The 18,543-nt window shown below is 30.7% G+C and overlaps 1 protein-coding gene across 1 annotated transcript in view; it reads right to left on the minus strand.

Moving 5' to 3' along the window:
* LOC135790180 (pyrokinin-1 receptor-like) overlaps positions 1–15,926 on the minus strand; it is a 35,030-nt gene extending 19,104 nt beyond the window's left edge. Inside the window, exon 1 of the mRNA XM_065300251.1 lies at positions 14,480–15,926. Coding sequence (XP_065156323.1) covers positions 14,480–15,377 — 898 coding nt within the window. The 5' untranslated portion in view covers positions 15,378–15,926. The remainder of the gene's footprint in view (positions 1–14,479) is intronic.
* Between the last annotated feature and the right edge of the window lie 2,617 nt (positions 15,927–18,543).

An 18,543-nucleotide genomic window follows, 5' to 3' on the forward strand; every position in this document is an offset into this window, starting at 1 on the left:
TGCGTCTGTGGTCTGGCATAGTTTGATGTGAAATCGGGTGGTTTGTGACTTGTGAGTCGGACTAAGCGGGCGATAAATAACCAGCCGGACGCGGCGGACAAATTGGTCCTTAAAGTCCTTTTTGATTTACGCTCTCTTGGCAAGCATAAGGTCGCAGAGGGAAGCAGAATCAGTACGGTTTATTGATTTAAGAGTTACAGCGCGCTTGTTCATTGCATATCACGAGATATCTTTGTAATAAAATGCTATTTTTGATTTGAGTATTAAATTAACAGTGTAATATTATTATGCGCATGCGCAGTACATTCTATTACAGTAGTAACGTATTATAACCTAATTTTCATAACATAAGATTTATTTTAATGAAATAAAATTTTATTTTTGACTTTTTTGTTAAACTAGCAGAGAAATATTAATTTGCGCATGCGCAGTGTGACCTATGACAGTACAATCGCATTATAACCTAATAAAACTTAATTTAACTTTTAATTCAACGTAGTAAAATTTTATTTTTAATTTTTCTATTAAACCAACACTGTAATAGTATTATGCGCATGCGTAGATTGTTCTACTGCAGCACTACCATTATATAACCTCTCATAACCTAACCTAATTTATATTTAAACTGCAATATTAAAGCAATAATCATCTATAATTCCACAATTGTGTAATATATAGATTCACCGCAATTCCTCGCAATTCTTTTGTTAATCAATCATAGTTGATTACTGCAATTTCGATAATAATATTCGCGCGGCACGAATCACATGCACCAGTGCATTTCTATTGCACTTGCTGTATTGTTACTTATCCGTTTTCACACAATATTCGCTGATGCCGCTGACGTCGGCGTAGGCAACATGTTCAACATGTGCGTTGACGTACGCTTCGCTTCTTTTTTTGCGTGCGTCGTGAGATGAGATGAGAGATGAGCGAACAAGTGTTTCATCAATCAATCGTGTGCAATTAAACCGTAGATTAATCAGGACGCCATCATCAAGCAACGCTCACGGCTAAGCCTCAATCTATTTCTGTCTGTTTTGTAATTTCATATTGTTTTTGTGCAACAAGTAAACATTTCAACGCGGATTATTAACGAAAATTGATGAAAAACTGTTATTTGGGTGTCGATTTCATTAACTACGAATCAGAATTTATTGTAATATAGTGTAATAATCTGTTTTTAATAGGTTTTGAGGCATTTAATCAAGAAATAAATCGATTTAATTGATAATTTTCATTATTTTTGTAACAAAAATTAAAATCTGTTATTTTTCCAACAAAAATTAAAAAATATTATTTAGATGTAAATTTTATTACAAACGTTTAATTATTTAATTATTAAAATAAATATAACCTATTTTTAATAGTTTTTGCTTTCGCCGTAAGATGGCGCTACTTTAAAATAGTAAAAAATAATTTTTGAACTTTCACCTTTAAAGAAACAATTTTTCACGGTTTTAAGACGTAAAAGTGTTAATTTAAACACAGACGGCCAAGGCCGTGACTAAAGTACTTTAGCCACAGGTTTTAGTCACGGGGCGGAGCTTGCGCCTGCTAAAACACCGATTTAACCATTAAAAACTTTAAAAATCGTAAAAATTTCTTCCTAAAAATTTAATTAATTACCCACAACATTAAAACAACTTTTAATCAATATAATTACAATTACTACAAAATAATTTTCTAAATTTTTCAATCAAATCACCTTTAAATTACTATTAATTCCAAAAAAGCAGTTCAAAGTAAAAGGGAATCTAACTGGCAGAGTGCGAATCTAGTCCAGTAATGTGCCCCGCATGGCTGGCGCATCCACCATGCTCGTTAATTAATTTTTACGACGAATAGCGTGTCCTTGTGCGCGTGCAGTTTCCGTCTGAGTAGCGCTAGTGCAGGACAAATTGCACGTGTGCATGACACATGCGATATTGCCGACATGGCGACATTGCGACATGCGACCAGCCAGCGACATGCGATCGCAAGAGTTAAGTTGTTTTCCTCGTGCAAATTCGCCAATTCTTTACGGTCACTCTCGTTCTCATACTCACAGCGTATTAAATTACGTATTAATCAACTCGAGCTTTAGACTGGAACATACAACATATTACATTGTACTTATTACAATGCAATTGACATTTCAGTCAATTATCAGTGTTATTATTTAATTTATTTAAGATTTTTGTTGTTTTTGCATTGAATTTGTGAGAAAATTTTGATTTTTATTAAAATATAAGCGTGACAATGTTTTTATGGTTGCATGTATGTTTGTTACTCAATCACGCCTAAACTACCGAACCGATTTTTATCAAATTTGGTATAGAGATAGATTAGAAGATGGAAAAAGACATAAGCTACTTTTTGTTTTAAAAAATTAACTTAAAATGGCTGAAATTGAGGTTTAAAAACTGAAAACACAAAAATTACATTTATAGTCACTTATTTGAAGCATAGATGACGTTACCTTGTATTAAATTAATGATAAAAATTAAATCTACCTCTATTTATATATTTAATGATTATTTGAACAATCTGGACAAAGAAAAAAAGACTTTTGTTAAGTAAAGATTCCGTTATCTATGAAAAAACTCTCCAAAGACGTCAGAAACCTCTCAATATCTAAAAATAGAAACTACTATTAGATTTGAGATGTTTATTTACCTAGGATGAAAACTTACAACTCTACAACCTTCTCCAACCTTCGACACACGAAATAAAATGGTGAGCATGCGACACAATCGGCACAAAAACGATTTCGCAGATGAAAGTGATGAAAACGCTGAGAGGCGACTGTGCACAAGATGCTATTCCGCCATATTCTGTTATATTCCACTCGTTGGCGGCGAATAACTACAATAACTTGTATTTTTTGTCGGTTGATAGAGTTTTCAACGTTTGTAGAGATTCAAGATTCTGGAATACATTGTGCAAGCACAATAAATGCTCGTATATTTTATAAACGTGTATTCGCCACGTTGCTAACAACAATTTGTTGTGTGTTTTTTTTTTGATCGCGTAACGTGTGCAGCGTAGAATTCTGGTTTTGTTCGATACAATAAATTCATATCGGTGTACACGGAGTTTCACGTAAATACGATCAATGACAATAAAAATAGCTTATATTCTTAGAGAAATATAAGATGATATCGTGGAGAATTTCTTTATTTTATTAGGAAATAAATGAAAAATATTATTATGCAAGTGCCAGGATAGGAAAAATGCAGTAATATTAATTTTTAGAGCTTAACTTTGCTTGTTTTTAGTGTTTTTAAGTCGAATTATGTTTTCAGTTGAGTGAATTTAATTGAAATCTGCTGTAATTTCAATTTCTTGGTGTTTTTAAAATATTTTTTTACTTTTCTGCGTTAAAACGCAGGTTTTTCGCGGTTTTCAGACATAAAAAGTTATACTTTAAACACGGATGGCTAAAACTGTGAATAAAGTAGTTTAGTTACGGGTTTTAGCCACGGGGTGGAGCAAAATGTCATAAAATACAGAAAACTGTAAAAATTTGAATTATAACCTTAAAATTTAAGTAATATTAATTTTTAGAGCTTAACTTTGCTTGTTTTTAGAGTTTTTAAGTTGAATTATGTTTTCAGTTGAGTGAATTTAATTGAAATCTGATGTAATTTTAATTTCTTGATATATTTTTATATTTTTTTACTTTCCTGCTTTAAAATGCCAGTTTTTCTTGGTTTTGAGCCATAAAAAGTTATACTTTAAACACGGATGGCTAAAACTGTGAATAAACTAGTTTAGTTACGGGTTTTAGCCACGGGGTGGAAACAAAATGCCATAAAATACAGAAAACTGTAAAAATTTGAATTATAACCTTAAAATTTAACCTAAAATGAATAAAAACTTGATGTAATATTAAAAATTTATTTTTTATCTCAAATTTATTTGAGGTTAATAACAATATAATTAGTTTTATACAAAAAAAAGCATCCAATGAATTTGAAACACTTGATTTTTATCATGTTTGCTTCATTTTTTTTCCTGTTCGTTTTGAATAATCTACGTAATACGTTTTATCTTTGATTTAATCCCTGTAAATAAAATCCGGCACAAAATGTTAACATTTTCTCTTCTCATCTTCAGCGCATTGCATTTTTTTTTCTGCTGGCGTGTTTTTCCTTCTTTTTTATAATTCACTCCGACGTATATGCTCCTTTTTTACTTTTTATCAGTTCAAAGGTTTTTTCATTCATTCATTGCTCATTCTGGGCTTCAGTCACTTTGTATCGTTTCTGATATTCGTTGCGAAATACGAGTACACGCGTATTATATTCTACTGTCCACAAAATAAAAATACGGCAAGGAAGGAATACAAAATACAAAAATGTAATAAAATCTGATATTCAAACATATTTTACAACAAACAAATTGTTTTTAATACAAATGCAAAAATCCGTCAATAAGTAAGAATATATTTATTTAATAAGATTGTGTATTGTATTCACTTGATTTGAACGATTAAAAGTTAAAAATAAAACAGTTTGAGTGTTTTTATAAGTTAAACATTTTTTCGCAGTGAAACTAACCTTAAAATTGTTTAAAATACTTAAAATCAAATAAAATGCGAAACTAGGACAAAAACACTCTGTATTTTGTTAACAAACAGAATAATATAATTTTTTTAATTAAAATTGAATAGGTTATGACTGTTTCTATAACCTACACATTTTTTATGCAGTAAAACTAACCTCAAAATAGACTAAATTTGTCGAAATAAAATAAATTATATTTCAATAAGTAAAAATATATTTATTATATAAGATTTTGCATTGTATTCAATAGATTTGGATAAATAAAAGTTAAAAATAAAAGAAATTGAGTGTTTTTATAACTTTGACATTTTTCTCGCAGTGAAACTAACCTCAAAATTGCTTAAAATATTCAAAATCAAATAAAATGCAAAAATACGACAAAAACACTCTGAATTTTGTTAACAAACAGAATAATTTAATCTTTTTAATTAAAATTGAATAGATTATGAGTGTTTTTATAACCTTCACATTTTTTACTCAGTAAATCTAACCTCAAAATGGTCCAAAATGGTCAAAATATAATAATTTTTTTTTCAATAAGTAAAAATATATTTATTTTATAAGATTTTTCTTTGTATTCACTAGATTTGAATAATTAAAAGTTAAAAATAAAACAGTTTGAGTGTTTTTATAAGTTAAACATTTTTTTCGCAGTGAAACTAACCTCAAAATGGCTTAAAATACTCAAAATCAAATAAAATGTAAAAATACGACAAAAACACCCTGTATTTTGTTAACAAACAGAATAATATAATCTTTTTAATTAAAATTAAATAGGTTATGAGTGTTTCTATAAACTACACATTTTTTACTCAGTAAAACTAACCTCAAAATGGTCCAAAATGGTCAAAATATAATAATTTTTTTTAAGTAAAAATATAATTATTTTATAAGATTTTATAAGATTCACTTGATTTGCGCGATTACAAGTTAAAAATAAAAGAAAAAATACAAAAGTAGATAATAAGTGAGTTAATGAAGTATGAAAACCTTGAAGAATTCACATTATTCACTCAACTGTAGAGTTAATAAGGATGCGAAACCGAGAACAACGGAAACCGAGCATTACCCAGCACAAAAACAAAAGTTTCAAATAAAAAGAAAAGCAAGTGATTGACAGTCTCGGACGTTTACGGAATTGCCAATTGTATTCTCCACGACTTTGCAAATTACTTTCTTCTATTTAAAAAAATCGTTTAACCTAGAAATGCACCACATAAACACCACAAACACCAGAAACACATAAATTTTATTCCGCATTTAAATGGTTTTATTTTTTATTTTATATTTTTTTATAAAAGAAAGTTTCCTAGAAGCGCGGGAAATATGAGTAACATTCATTTAATTTACGTATCTGTTTGTGCGTCTTGCGGCTTAAATAATATCAGAACTACGACTCGGGTGGAAACTTATCGAATTGTATTTTCGAAATTTACTCAATATAGTCTGCTTTATTATTACCTATCGCGCAAAAATATCTCCGTCGATGATAAACTTTGCTAAATAATCAAACTAGAAGCGGAGAAGCACGCAAACTTTTCCGTTTATTCAATATATTCAATAACAGAATATTAGTTTGTGTATTTGGTTGCCTACTTATACTTAATCTCCCAAACAAACAATTCAACCTATATTTTTGCTTATTTTTGTTTATATTTGTTTACAGTTGAGTAAAAAATATGTTAACCAGCTTTTGCCAGCGACTTAGTCCCAGTATCCCTATTAATATTATAAATGCGAAAGTTCTGATGTTTGTTACAGTTTCACGCAAAAACTACTTAACCGATCATCATGAAAATTTGTACCCATATTCTTAGTGGTCCCCGAATGGTTATAGGCTACTTTTTATTTAATAAAAAAAATTATTTTTTAAATAAATTAAAGAAATTGTTTAGCCAATAATACTTCTGCATCTGGCTATTTGACTACTTTAACGCCATCTAGCATTCCAGCAATGAAGCTCAAACCTAAGTACTATAGTACCATCACACTGTATTATCACACTGTATTACCGACAGCTACGTCAACATCAAATCCAATTGACTACACTATGGAGACTGTACACTATACTTCCATAGACTATACTTTCAGCCATTTTAAACTTCCCGCCATTCTACTTCATTGTTACTTCATCTGTGACTACTGACGCGTACGGAAGCAACTTCATTATTTTAGATATTCGCGAGCGAAGCCAAGGGTTAAAGCTAGTTGTTTAATAAAAATGTAAGTTTTTTATATTCTCTTGTTCTAGACATAGTAGGTGTCAATTCTATCAATAAGATTCGCAATTTTATTTTAAAGAAATTAATTATATAAAGAATAGCGAATAATGCACTTCAGCGCGCCATCTCGGATTCAACTATGTAATTATAACTATGATTGAATCTCAATGCCAACTTTTATCCTATAGAAAAAGGCTGTCTTTAACGTTTTCCCGGCAATTATTCAAATTTTTCTCGCTGTAAAAACCATCCTTGGACATTAACAAACATTTTAAAAAAAGAATTAGCCAAATTCGTCTAAACGTTGTTGAGTTATGCGCTTACAAACAGATTTTCCGATTCATTTTTATATTATAGATGTTTCGCACACCGATAAACAACAAAATATACGATGATATTAGTATAGTCATAATCTGGCATGAAATATAATCGTAATGAAGTTATAACTCGTCACCGGTTAAGAGGTTGCTGGTTGCTGGCATAAAGGTATGTAATAACTCCGTTTACAACTGTGAGCAGTCACAGGCGTCACAAGCAATCCACGTGCATTCGCCCGGTGCCATATTCATGTCTTGTATCCAACTGTGTTCGTGTTCGTTATCTGTGTGTGGGCGTCAAGCTCAAACTAGAAACTGAACGACGTCGCGCGACGCTTTTCTTCGTTAACTAGGTTTACGTGACTATACCGCGAAGAGATATAATCTGAAGTTATGCAAATACTTTGAATTTATTAGATGTGCACCGCAGTCGCATCGTTACGCTTGAATAACTTAGGGATTTTTATTAAATTAGTTATAAATGGAAAAAATGAGATAAAAAAGTTAGTGTTTGATTTTTTTACAAAACACTCTGTATCTTTTAAAGTAATAAAAAGTTTTTATTTTTTATTTGGAAATTTGGTAGTTTATAAGTGATTTTATAAAGTTGATATCTTTTACGCTGTGAATCTAACCTCAAAATAGGTTAAAAATTAAAAATAAAACAGAAAAAGTGAAAAAAAAAAGTTTTTGATGATATTTTATACAAAACACGCTGAATTTTATAAACAAATGTAATATTTTTAATTTTTCTTTAAAATTTTGGTAGTTAATGAATGTTTCTATAACCTAGACTTTTTTTTCTCAGTAAAACTAACCTCAAAATGGCTTAAAATGGCCAAAATAAAATAAAATGCAAACATTTGTCAAAAAATCAGTTTATGTTAATATTTTTACAAAAAACTCTGTATTTTATAAACAAATACAAAGTTTTTAAATATTTTAATAAAATTAGATAGATTATGAGTGCTCCTAACCCCTAAATATTTTTTCCTAGTGAAACTAACCTCAAAACAGCCTAAAACGCCAAAAATAAAACACATATTCCATTTTCAATATTCCCGCATGATAAACGTTTTCCAATATAAATGTATAGTATCCACCTAAAGACGCGAAACGGTTAGAAGGCTAGTAGTATCCGTGTGGGTCATTTACCGTTTTCCGGTCGACGGAAAACATATCCGACATATCCGGCCGGCAACAACGCCCAACAAACAGGCCAATAGGATACGCAATGAGATACACAACGAGCACATTTGCGACAAAATGAGCGCTCGCCAACGAAGCAATCGGAAACAGGCACGCGGCGGATAATGCCTACAAAAGGACACGCACAACACACGCACAGACATTTTATTCATTAATCCATTTATCTAATGACTATCAATTTGAGCTGATTTATATTCCCGCTGGAGGTAATAGATGTATAGTGTGAGGTTATGTGTCTAGTGGGTTAACTACCGCAGGAGTAATGCAATGTAAATTGGATGTAAACTGAAACTGTCAAATAAAGTGCGATACACGCGGTGTAAACCGCATCTGCAGCGAATTCCGCATCGATTTACCATTGATAGTACTGAATTTAGGTTATGGAGGTTTCAGGAATGTATAAAATGGTGGATAAGCATCAAAAACATATGAATTTAGAGTAAAAAACGTAAAATTTTAAAAAAACAAAGTTAAATTGTTAATAACTTTTAAGTCATTAAAGTTACCAACAAAATGTTTTTACAATTAGACGTAGAATTTAATTTTGAATCTGCTTATGAAAGAAATTTTATTCTAACATTAATAGTTTACGAGATATTCATAAAAAACTAAAGCAAAAAATTATTACTTTTGATATTTTATACAAAACTTAAATAATTCACACGTAGATGGCGTTTGTAAGTATTAGTAAGTTAATAGTAACCTAGTTTACATCAAGGACATTCTAGTGAATACTCCAGATGGCGCTGCAGTCATTTCAATAACCTAGTTTCAAACCAATCTGTTTTGATTGAATACAAATCACAAAATAAAATTATTTATTAATATCGGTCATAAAAGTTGCACACGTCCAACCATAGTATTAATATCCCCGCATTCAAATATTTACACCCCTTGCATGTTATAATATATCGAACTGCGTTTGTAATTACAATTCGCTGCGGTGAATTTCTATTAAAACTTTGTCGTAATTTCCTTCACTTTCTCGACCAAAATGCAATATCAAATTAATAATTTCTAATTATACTTTATTTTGCCGGAATCCTCGAAAACTCGAAATTCCCGCTGATTTCTAATTAATAAACGTCAATGTAAAGCAAATAAGGGTAGTGGTAGTATTGGTATGTTAAAGCCGTGCAAGTTGCGTGTGAATGGTTCGAAAACATTTGATGGTTCTGAAAGTCGACTGTCAATTCGCTTCGACATGTTAATTAGTCGACTCGCGGCCGCCGCACAAATACGAATTTAAAGTTATCAATAAAGTTTAATTGCACGCACCGGTTTGGCGGATTTTGCTACATGGTTGGTGCATTTGTTGAGGTTTTTCCTGCTTGCAAGCGGAAAGTTTTCGTTACTGCGTCAATGGAAGAGCAGCGATAATTGCAACAAATTGTTAGGTTAATGCATATCTTGTTTTGGTTTTTATTTTGCATATTTTAAGCGCGGTAATTTGTTAATTCACATCTTTTGACATTTTTTCTGACGTAAAATGAATTTAAAATTGATTTTTAATGTTTTTATATTTTAAACAGAAAAAAATTGGTTTTATAAAGATTTAAGAGTCTTGGCATCTTTTTATTAAGTTGATTTATTGATTGAAGGAATAATTAATTATTAATTCAGTAATTTTACAAGGTTTTTCTTGATTAAAATGAATATTTTATGAATTTTTCAAATTTTTTTCTTTTTTTCTTTAAAACGTTATTTTTTTCGGTTTTGAGACACAAAAAGTGGTATTTTAAACATGGAGGGTCAAGTTCGTGACTAAAGTACGTTAGTCACGGGTTTTAGTCACGGGGTGAAGCTTACGCCTGTTTATTTGCCTTTTGTGCGGCATAAAACCATATAAATCTCTATTTTATAAACAAATAAATTAATTTTGTATGTTTGTGACGTTTTAACGCGAGAACCACTCGACCGATTTTATTATATTTTGTTATAAATCTATTTTAGTTCATGGAAAAGCAAATAGACTACTTTTGATCGCAAAATTTTAATTTAAAAAGCATAAAACAAGAGTTAAAAGTTTGTATTCGTTATAAATCATAATTATAGTTGCATAATTCAAACCTAGATGGCGTAAAAATACAAAATTGCATTTCTCACTTTTTTTAAATAAAAATTAAAAATTTTATGAAACAAAACGCAAGAAACTAATTAATTTCTACTACTTAATCCCTCCATCAATGTAAACAAATTAAAACTTTACATTATAACTGTCTCTGTGTCTGGGTCCCAAGACGATGAATCTTGCGACAATAATAATACACTAATAACGATCATTAAATCAAGACGCTGACGCTCCTCACTCATAGAGAGGTTGTCATCGCCGATGCTAATTAAACCTCTCCGCGGCGGACGACAACACAAATAAATAAGCTCGTGCCGTGCGTTGGGACGTCCGGTATTGCGGTTTGCATTTCGCCAAGAATAGACGCGATCCAACACCGCTAACGCGTAACGAGACTTTGCATGCGAACAATCTCTGCGCATCACCGCATTCTCGGCTCGGGCCAAAGTGAACATGTCATTGCACGAGCGGATGAAAGAACCTGAATAAAAATGCAATTTCAATACGTCGCGCTATATCAATGTACAGGCAATGCATAGTAATTTAGTTACTTTAATTTAGAGAAATAAAAAATATAAAAAATGTATTTTTAGTTGGTTAATTTATGTTTTGTTAGTTTGAATGCTTATAACTCGAGAACGGTTGGATGGATTTTTATGATTTATAGTTCATTGGATTTGTCTTGGTCCTGAATAGGAGAATATGTGCTAAAATATTAGAAATTATTATTTCAAGGGTGTTAAATAAGTGTTGAAATTTTATATGGGGATTTATTCATGTTATAGTTAATAAATTCGACTGTAGATGGCGCTATAGTGTTTTATATGCAATTTCAACACGTCGCGCTGTATCAATGTACAGGCAATGCATAGTAATTTAGTTACTTTAATTTAGAGAAATAAAAAATAGAAATAATACAATTTTAGTTGGTTAATTTATGTTTTGTTAGTTTGAATGCTTATAACTCGAGAACGGATGGATGGATTTTGATGATTTATGTTTTTTTGGATTTGTCTTGGTCCTAAATAGTAGAATATGTGTTAAAATATTTGAAATTTTTATTTAAAGGGTGTTAAATTAGAGTTGAAAGTTTATATGGGGATTTATTCATGTTATAGTTGAATAATTTGACTGTAGATGGCGCTAAAGTGTATAATAAGCATTTATCATGTCTTTTAAATAAAATTACGAATTTTATTGATGTTTTCAGTTCATAATTTGTCCAGGAAAGTAAAAATAACATTTTTTTACTAAAAAATCAACGAGGACGAAGTCTAGTTGTAAATATCACAAAGCAAAAATGACATCAACACAATAAACACAAATAAATTTGTTGTATAAAGTTGTTTGTGATATCGCGAATGCATTAATTATTTATTTAAATGTGCGCATTGTGTGTGGATAAACAGACACAATTTATAGCAAGCCAGACAAGGCGGATTAAATATTTCGATTCAAGGTTGTGATCGGCGATTAGGTTTCTAAATAATTGCCATTTGCCAACGTTGTGCGGTTTCCTCGCCGGTGCAGTCGCATGCTTGTTGATGTTCAATTTGTTTTCCAATAAACGCAAACGTAAACGTGAAATCAAACAAAAGTGAGCAAAAGTGCGTGTTTATATTTGTACTGCGTTAGATTTATTTATACGTGTATTGTTGGCTATTGGCTTGTATTATTGAGTTGAGTTGAAAGTTAGTGGTTGAAAGTTTGATAAGCGGAAAATATTGAATTCTTAATTTAAAATTATTAATTCTGTAATTTTACAAGGTTTTTCTTAATTAAAATGAATATTTTATGAATTTTTAAAATTTTTATACTTTTTTTTTCTTTAAAACGTTGTTTTTCTACGGTTTTGAGACACAAAAAGTGGTATTTTAAATATGGACGGCCAAGGTCGTGACTAAAGTACTTTAGTCACGGGTTTTAGTCACTGGGTGGAGCTTGCGCCTGCTTATTTGCCTTTGATTCAGCATAAAACCATATAAATCTCTATTTTATAAACAAATAAATTAATTTTGTATGTTTGTGACGTTTTAACGCGAGTACCACTCGACCGATTTTATTATATTTTGTTATAAATCTATTTTAGTTCAGGAAAAAGCAAATAGACTACTTTTGATCGCAAAATTTTAATTTAAAAAGCATAAAATAAGAGTTAAAAGTTTGTATTAGTTATAAATCATAATTATAGTTGCATAATTCAAACCTAGATGGCGCAAAAATACAAAATTCGCATTTCTCACTTTTTTTAAATAAAAATTCAATATTTTATGAAACAAAGACCAAGAAACTAATTAATTTCTACTACTCAATCCCTCCATCAATGTAAACAAGTCAAAACTTTACATTTTAACTGTCTCTGTGCTTGTTGATGTTTAATTTGTTTTCCAATAAACGTAAACGTGAAATCAAACAAAAGTGAGCAAAAGTGCGTGTTTATACGATACTTGTACTGCGTTAGATTTATTTATACGTGTATTGTTGGCTATTGGCTTGTATTATTGAGTTGAGTTGAAAGTTAGTGGTTGAAAGTTTGCTAACCGGGAAAATATTGATTGCTTAATTTAAAATTTATTAAAATTTTTGTAATTGAATGAAGCCATTTATTATTTAATTGATAGAATATTTATTAGGTGAAGTAGTAAACGAGTTTTGTGAGCAAAACCACAATCTGTTGCGTTTTTAATTATTTCATGATAAATATGCATATGAATGTGTGTATGTGAACTGGAAGTTATAATTTTTGTAAAAATGAAATCATAATTCAATGTAAATTCTATTAAACAAGTTAAAAATAACTTTAATGGTTGTAATGGAGATAAAACAATCATTTTTGTTTCTTTTTTTCTTTAAAACTAAAGTAAATGGTTGAAACTAATTCATGGATGATTAAATCATTAATTATTAAAGAAAAACTTGAAATTATACGCGTTTTTAAACGTTTTTCTTAAAATTTTAATTTAAATTCGTCATAACTTTTGTATAAATACAGATAAAACAGTTATTTTGGTTTATAATTTCAGATCTTATCAAAATCTGTTCAGGAAGTATCTTAAAAACTTTTCTGGCTTCGTTAATTCCTTTTTATTTACTTAAAACTATCGAAAAACAGTAAAAAATTAATTTTCTTTAAAAATCAAGTTAAAAGCAGTATAATTTTAACAATAATAATTATAAAGTACTAAATATAGTCCCAATATATAGATATTATCAAGAATTTATTAGTTAATAACTGAAAAGACTTGATAATGCTTTGAATTTTCAGTAATTTAAAGAAAACTGTAAAAAATCATGAAAATAACTTTGTTTCTTTGTATTGCAGGTTAAAAACACTACAACTTTGTTGATAATAAAAATAAAACAAATATTTTGCTGTCTACTTATTAATATTAATTATGTCTTTATATTGTAATACTTAAAATATTTGCAAACGCCATTAATAACTCTCTAAGTAAAGAAAACTAAAAAATTAAAAAAAAAAAAAAAAAACATAAAAATTGATGCATCACAGACAAGTTTCCATGCATTTTATATTAGAAATCATTATAATTATTAACTTTTTAGATAATATTACAACTTTGCTTCAAAATTAGTATTTTATCAAATATTAACAGCAAAATAAATATTTTTTTCCCAAAAATATTGATAAATCATTAAATCTTTGAGTATTTCAAGAAAATCTTTCTAAAAATGACAAAAATATACCATTTATCCTATGTTTTCCTTAAAATTCAGACATAAACTAGTCCTAGCATTGTATAAACGATGTTTTTGTTTAGTAATTTGCGTTTCAACTCTACCCAATTTACGACAAAAAGTAAATATTGACTTGCGACGTAATGAGGCGATAAAAAAGTATACCTCATCAAAAAAACGCCAAACAAAAATCACATCTCACACATTTTAAACTCATTTTTATCATCAGTCCGCATTGAATTAATTACTTAACACATTTAATTTGCTTATTCATGCGTATTTTAACGCGTTTACGACTCGTTTCACATAAATCAATGTCACATTCACGTTTTTCTCTTCGTTTTTTCGCTTTGCAAACACAATAATTACATCATAACAAGTAAGTAAACTAAATAATAATATACTTCAACTTACCTAACATCTTGATGACACGATTCTGCGCTTGCATCTTTTTCGACGCACGGGAAACCACAACCTCACCACCGCCAATCGCCATTGCACTACAGGTTGCATTCGATGCAAGTGACGCCCTCTGTTGTTTGCTATTCCTCAGCATTTTCGACTTATTCAATTTAATAGCGATTAAAATATACAACACTGTTATAAGTGTCATCGGACCAACAAAAATCATAAACGTCGAAATCTCAAACGCATGTTGAAAGAAATCATTCGCCACCACTGTGCAGCGACTCAACTCGACGCCATTTTTTCTTTCATATTCCACACCGAATTGAATCGCCTGCGGTGCAGCCAGACACAATGCAATCACCCAGATCGCCAGGATATATTTTATAGCACGCGATAGATTACTCATCGTATGCGATAGAAAGGGATGACATATAGCTAAATATCGCTCAACGGTGAAAGCAGTGATGGTTAACACGGTAGCGTTCGCTGAAGTCTCAGCGGCGAATCCCTGCAACACGCAGAACGCCTCACCGAAAACATACGTTGCAGGCGACCAGATGCGGTACATCTCGGGTGGTAATCCTGATATTAACAGAAGCAGATCAGAGATGGCGATACTGAAGAGATAGTAGTTGGTGACGGTGTGTAGGGACTTGTTGCGTGCGATGACTATGCAAGTTGACACATTTCCCACCAAACCAAAGATGAATATAATGCCGTAGACTACTGTGATTGGTATTACCCATTCTATTGGATAGAGCACGTCTTCGTCTTCATTGCGAGGGGTCGAGTTGATGTTTAGCGGAGGGTGAGTGTGAGTCATGCGGAAAGTTTCGTTGTGCTCAAACTCAATAATTGAGGTTAGGTTACTGTCTATTGTGAGTAGTGATTCGTTGAGTATCATTTTAAAAACACGTAAGTTTTAGTTTTTAATTGTTTTTTGTTTGTTTTTTAGATAAAATCCTTGAAAATAACATTTATTATGTTTATTTTAATTATTTTTATAGAAAAAATACGTTTTTTAATAACATTTTGAGGTTATTTCACTGTTTTTTCATGTTTTGACATTTTACACATACACACTGTATATAATTATAATGGTTTTGATCACGCCGCTTGTGTTTGTGAAGATTTGCGTGCGTTAATCACTCTAATCACTCGCGATAAAATTTTATTCGCGTGTGTCGTGCGATTGTTTTCGATTTTCGCGACGCACACGAGCTGCTTCCTTGCGGCGCGATGCGTGGAAAGCGACTGACAGGTAGTTTTCCTCCATCGCCGCTCGGAGGCTACGGTTTTTGCGGCTTGTAAGACGAATGCGCGTATAATATAATGGATTTTTAGCGAGTTTTATTTTTTTGAATTCGCGTGTGCTTTTTGTGCGTCGAGATTGTGGGAGAGTTGCGTTGCAGCGGTTTGGAGCGCCGGGAGCGGCGAGTTGCGGGAGCGGCGAGTGATGCGACGCTACTGAGTGTGGAAGCCTGCTGGGATGTTGCTCTAGCCGCCAAAAAGAGGCTGGAGCATCTCGCGTGATCAGCTCCGCTCAAAATATTAAAAAATTGAGTTTTTAAGTTTAAAAAATTTATTTTTACATTTTTTTGTTTAAAATTTGAAAAAATTAAATTTAAACTTTTTAAAATTGTTAATAATTAATTTTTTATTCTATAAATTAATTTATTTCATAAAATTTTGTGAAATTTAAAGAGTTTTAAACTAATTTAAAGTTTTTATTCATTTTAATTTCAAAATTTCATTAAAAATGCTTAAAAACTTTTATTTTAAAGGTTTTTTGGTAAAAATTGTAATATTATTAATAAAATATGCTAGTGATATTATTAAACTGATATAATTAAGGCTTAAAAGTGTAATAAATAGAATATTAATGAAATTATTCAAGAATATTGTATGTTGGGTTGCCTATCGTTGATTAACACAATTTATACTAAAACTTCTTAAAAAATCGTTACAAATCATTTTTTCTTTAATAAATTTGATCAAATTTACAAATTTAAAAACAATTTAAAGTTTTTTTTCACTGAATTTTAATTTTTTAATCAAAATTCCTTGAAAACTTTCATATTAAACATAAATTTTGCAAATATTGTAATATTATCAATAATATATGCACAGCGAATTATAAAACTGATATAATAATCGCATAAAAGTAAAATAAATACAATATTACAGATATTATATAAACCTATTGTACGTTTGGTTGCCTACTGATAAAATTAAGCATATTAACACATAATAACTACCGGCGTGTGATAAAACGTGATAAAAACAATAATAAACACTGAAATAATGATTCCATTTAACTCCGAAGCGATCAATAATGTGTCAGTAAATACATAATCGTAAAACGCCCATCAAGCGAATGATAAATGTACTATAAACATTGATTTGCGCTTTGCGCGCTTTGTGCGCTGTGCGCTGAAATAAAACACCGCGCTGATAGCAGTAAATATAAAATAGCGTTTTTATCATCGAGATATTTCTATATAATAAATTTGAATTGATGATATAATTAGTTTCCACCGACTGGAAAATTGAATGCGCTTTTGCCACATCATTAATTAATTAATTACGAGCAATTAACTCGCGAGTATCCTGCGTGCGATGACAAACGCATGGTAATAACGTTCATAAAACGCGATTGATTTATGTGACCCGTAAATGAACTATTAATTCATGACCACTGGCATCAACAAGATTGTTAATTGCCTACCTGTTGGTTTAAAATGGCTGCCAGTGCGTGTTTACTATAGTAATACTAGCTTTAACCCGCGGCTTCGCTTGCGAATATCTAAAATAATGAAGTTGCTTCCGTACGCGTCTGCAGTCACAGATGAAGTAACAATGAAGTAGAATGGCGGGAAGTTTAAAATGGCTGAAAGTATAGTCTATGGAAGTATAGTGTACAGTCTCCATAGTGTAGTCAATTGGATTTGATGTTGACGTAGCTGTCGGTAATACAGTGTGATAATACAGTGTGATGGTACTATAGTACTTAGGTTTGAGCTTCATTGCTGGAATGCTAGATGGCGTTAAAGTAGTCAAATAACCAGATGCAGAGGTATTATTGGCCAAACAATTTCTTTATTTTATTTAAAAAATAATTTTTTTTATTAAATAAATAGTAGCCTATAACCATTCGGGGACCACTAAGAATATGTGTACAAATTTTCATGATGATCGGTTAAGTAGTTTTTGCGTGAAAGTGTAACAAACATCAGGACATTCGCATTTATAATATTAGTAGGGAAGTAGAGATTCGTAATTTGTGTTTTGGGACGAATTTCGTTAACTTTCGTTTATTTTTGTTTATTTTCGTGTCCTTGATACAGTAATATCTGAATCAGAAACAATCTGTCAAAACGCTTTAAATGCTGTCAAACTGTTTTTGACGGTTGAGTTGATGCGCGCGCATCGCTAACCAACATAACCTCACAAAATTCAAATCATTTTCCTTTCTAAATTAATTTCTGTGAGTATTTTCATTGTTTTAATTGTTTTTCTGTACTTCTGCATGAAAATTAACCTAAAAATTCAAAGTTTTTAATGATTTTGTTTCTTGTCATGAAATTAAAGGCTGTAACTAAGCAAACTCGACTTATGTACATAGATTAATAATAAAAACCGTATGAATAAAGTGTGTACAGCACGTGTGGCGCATTTTACGATGAAATAAATAAATAGCCAAGCATTTAACGAGACATTAAAAACGCCGCCAATTAAGCGCATGTAAACGCGTTCAATTACGATGCATTCGCCCTTGCGCATTAAATAATTCGAGCCATTAAGCGCGTAACCACTAATTACGCAACAAAACAATCGATTGTTGCATTTGCTTCAATTTTAATAACAATAAAACCAAACTCAAATCAATTACAACTCTCTATCATTATAATATTAAAATGAATCGCAAAATTAGTTGGTAAGCGCATAACTCAACAACGCCTGGATCAATTTGGCCAATTCTTTTTTTAAAATGTTCGTTAAAGTCCAAGGATGGTTTTTACGGCGAGAAAATTTTGAATAATTGCCGGGAAAACTCTAAAGACAGCCCT

Source organism: Atheta coriaria, unplaced genomic scaffold, assembly GCF_025399875.1.
Source record: "Atheta coriaria isolate IRGN ID8LTWV9N9 unplaced genomic scaffold, Caltech_Dcor_3.1 hic_scaffold_4_pilon, whole genome shotgun sequence".
NCBI classification, from domain to species: Eukaryota; Metazoa; Arthropoda; class Insecta; order Coleoptera; family Staphylinidae; genus Dalotia; species Dalotia coriaria.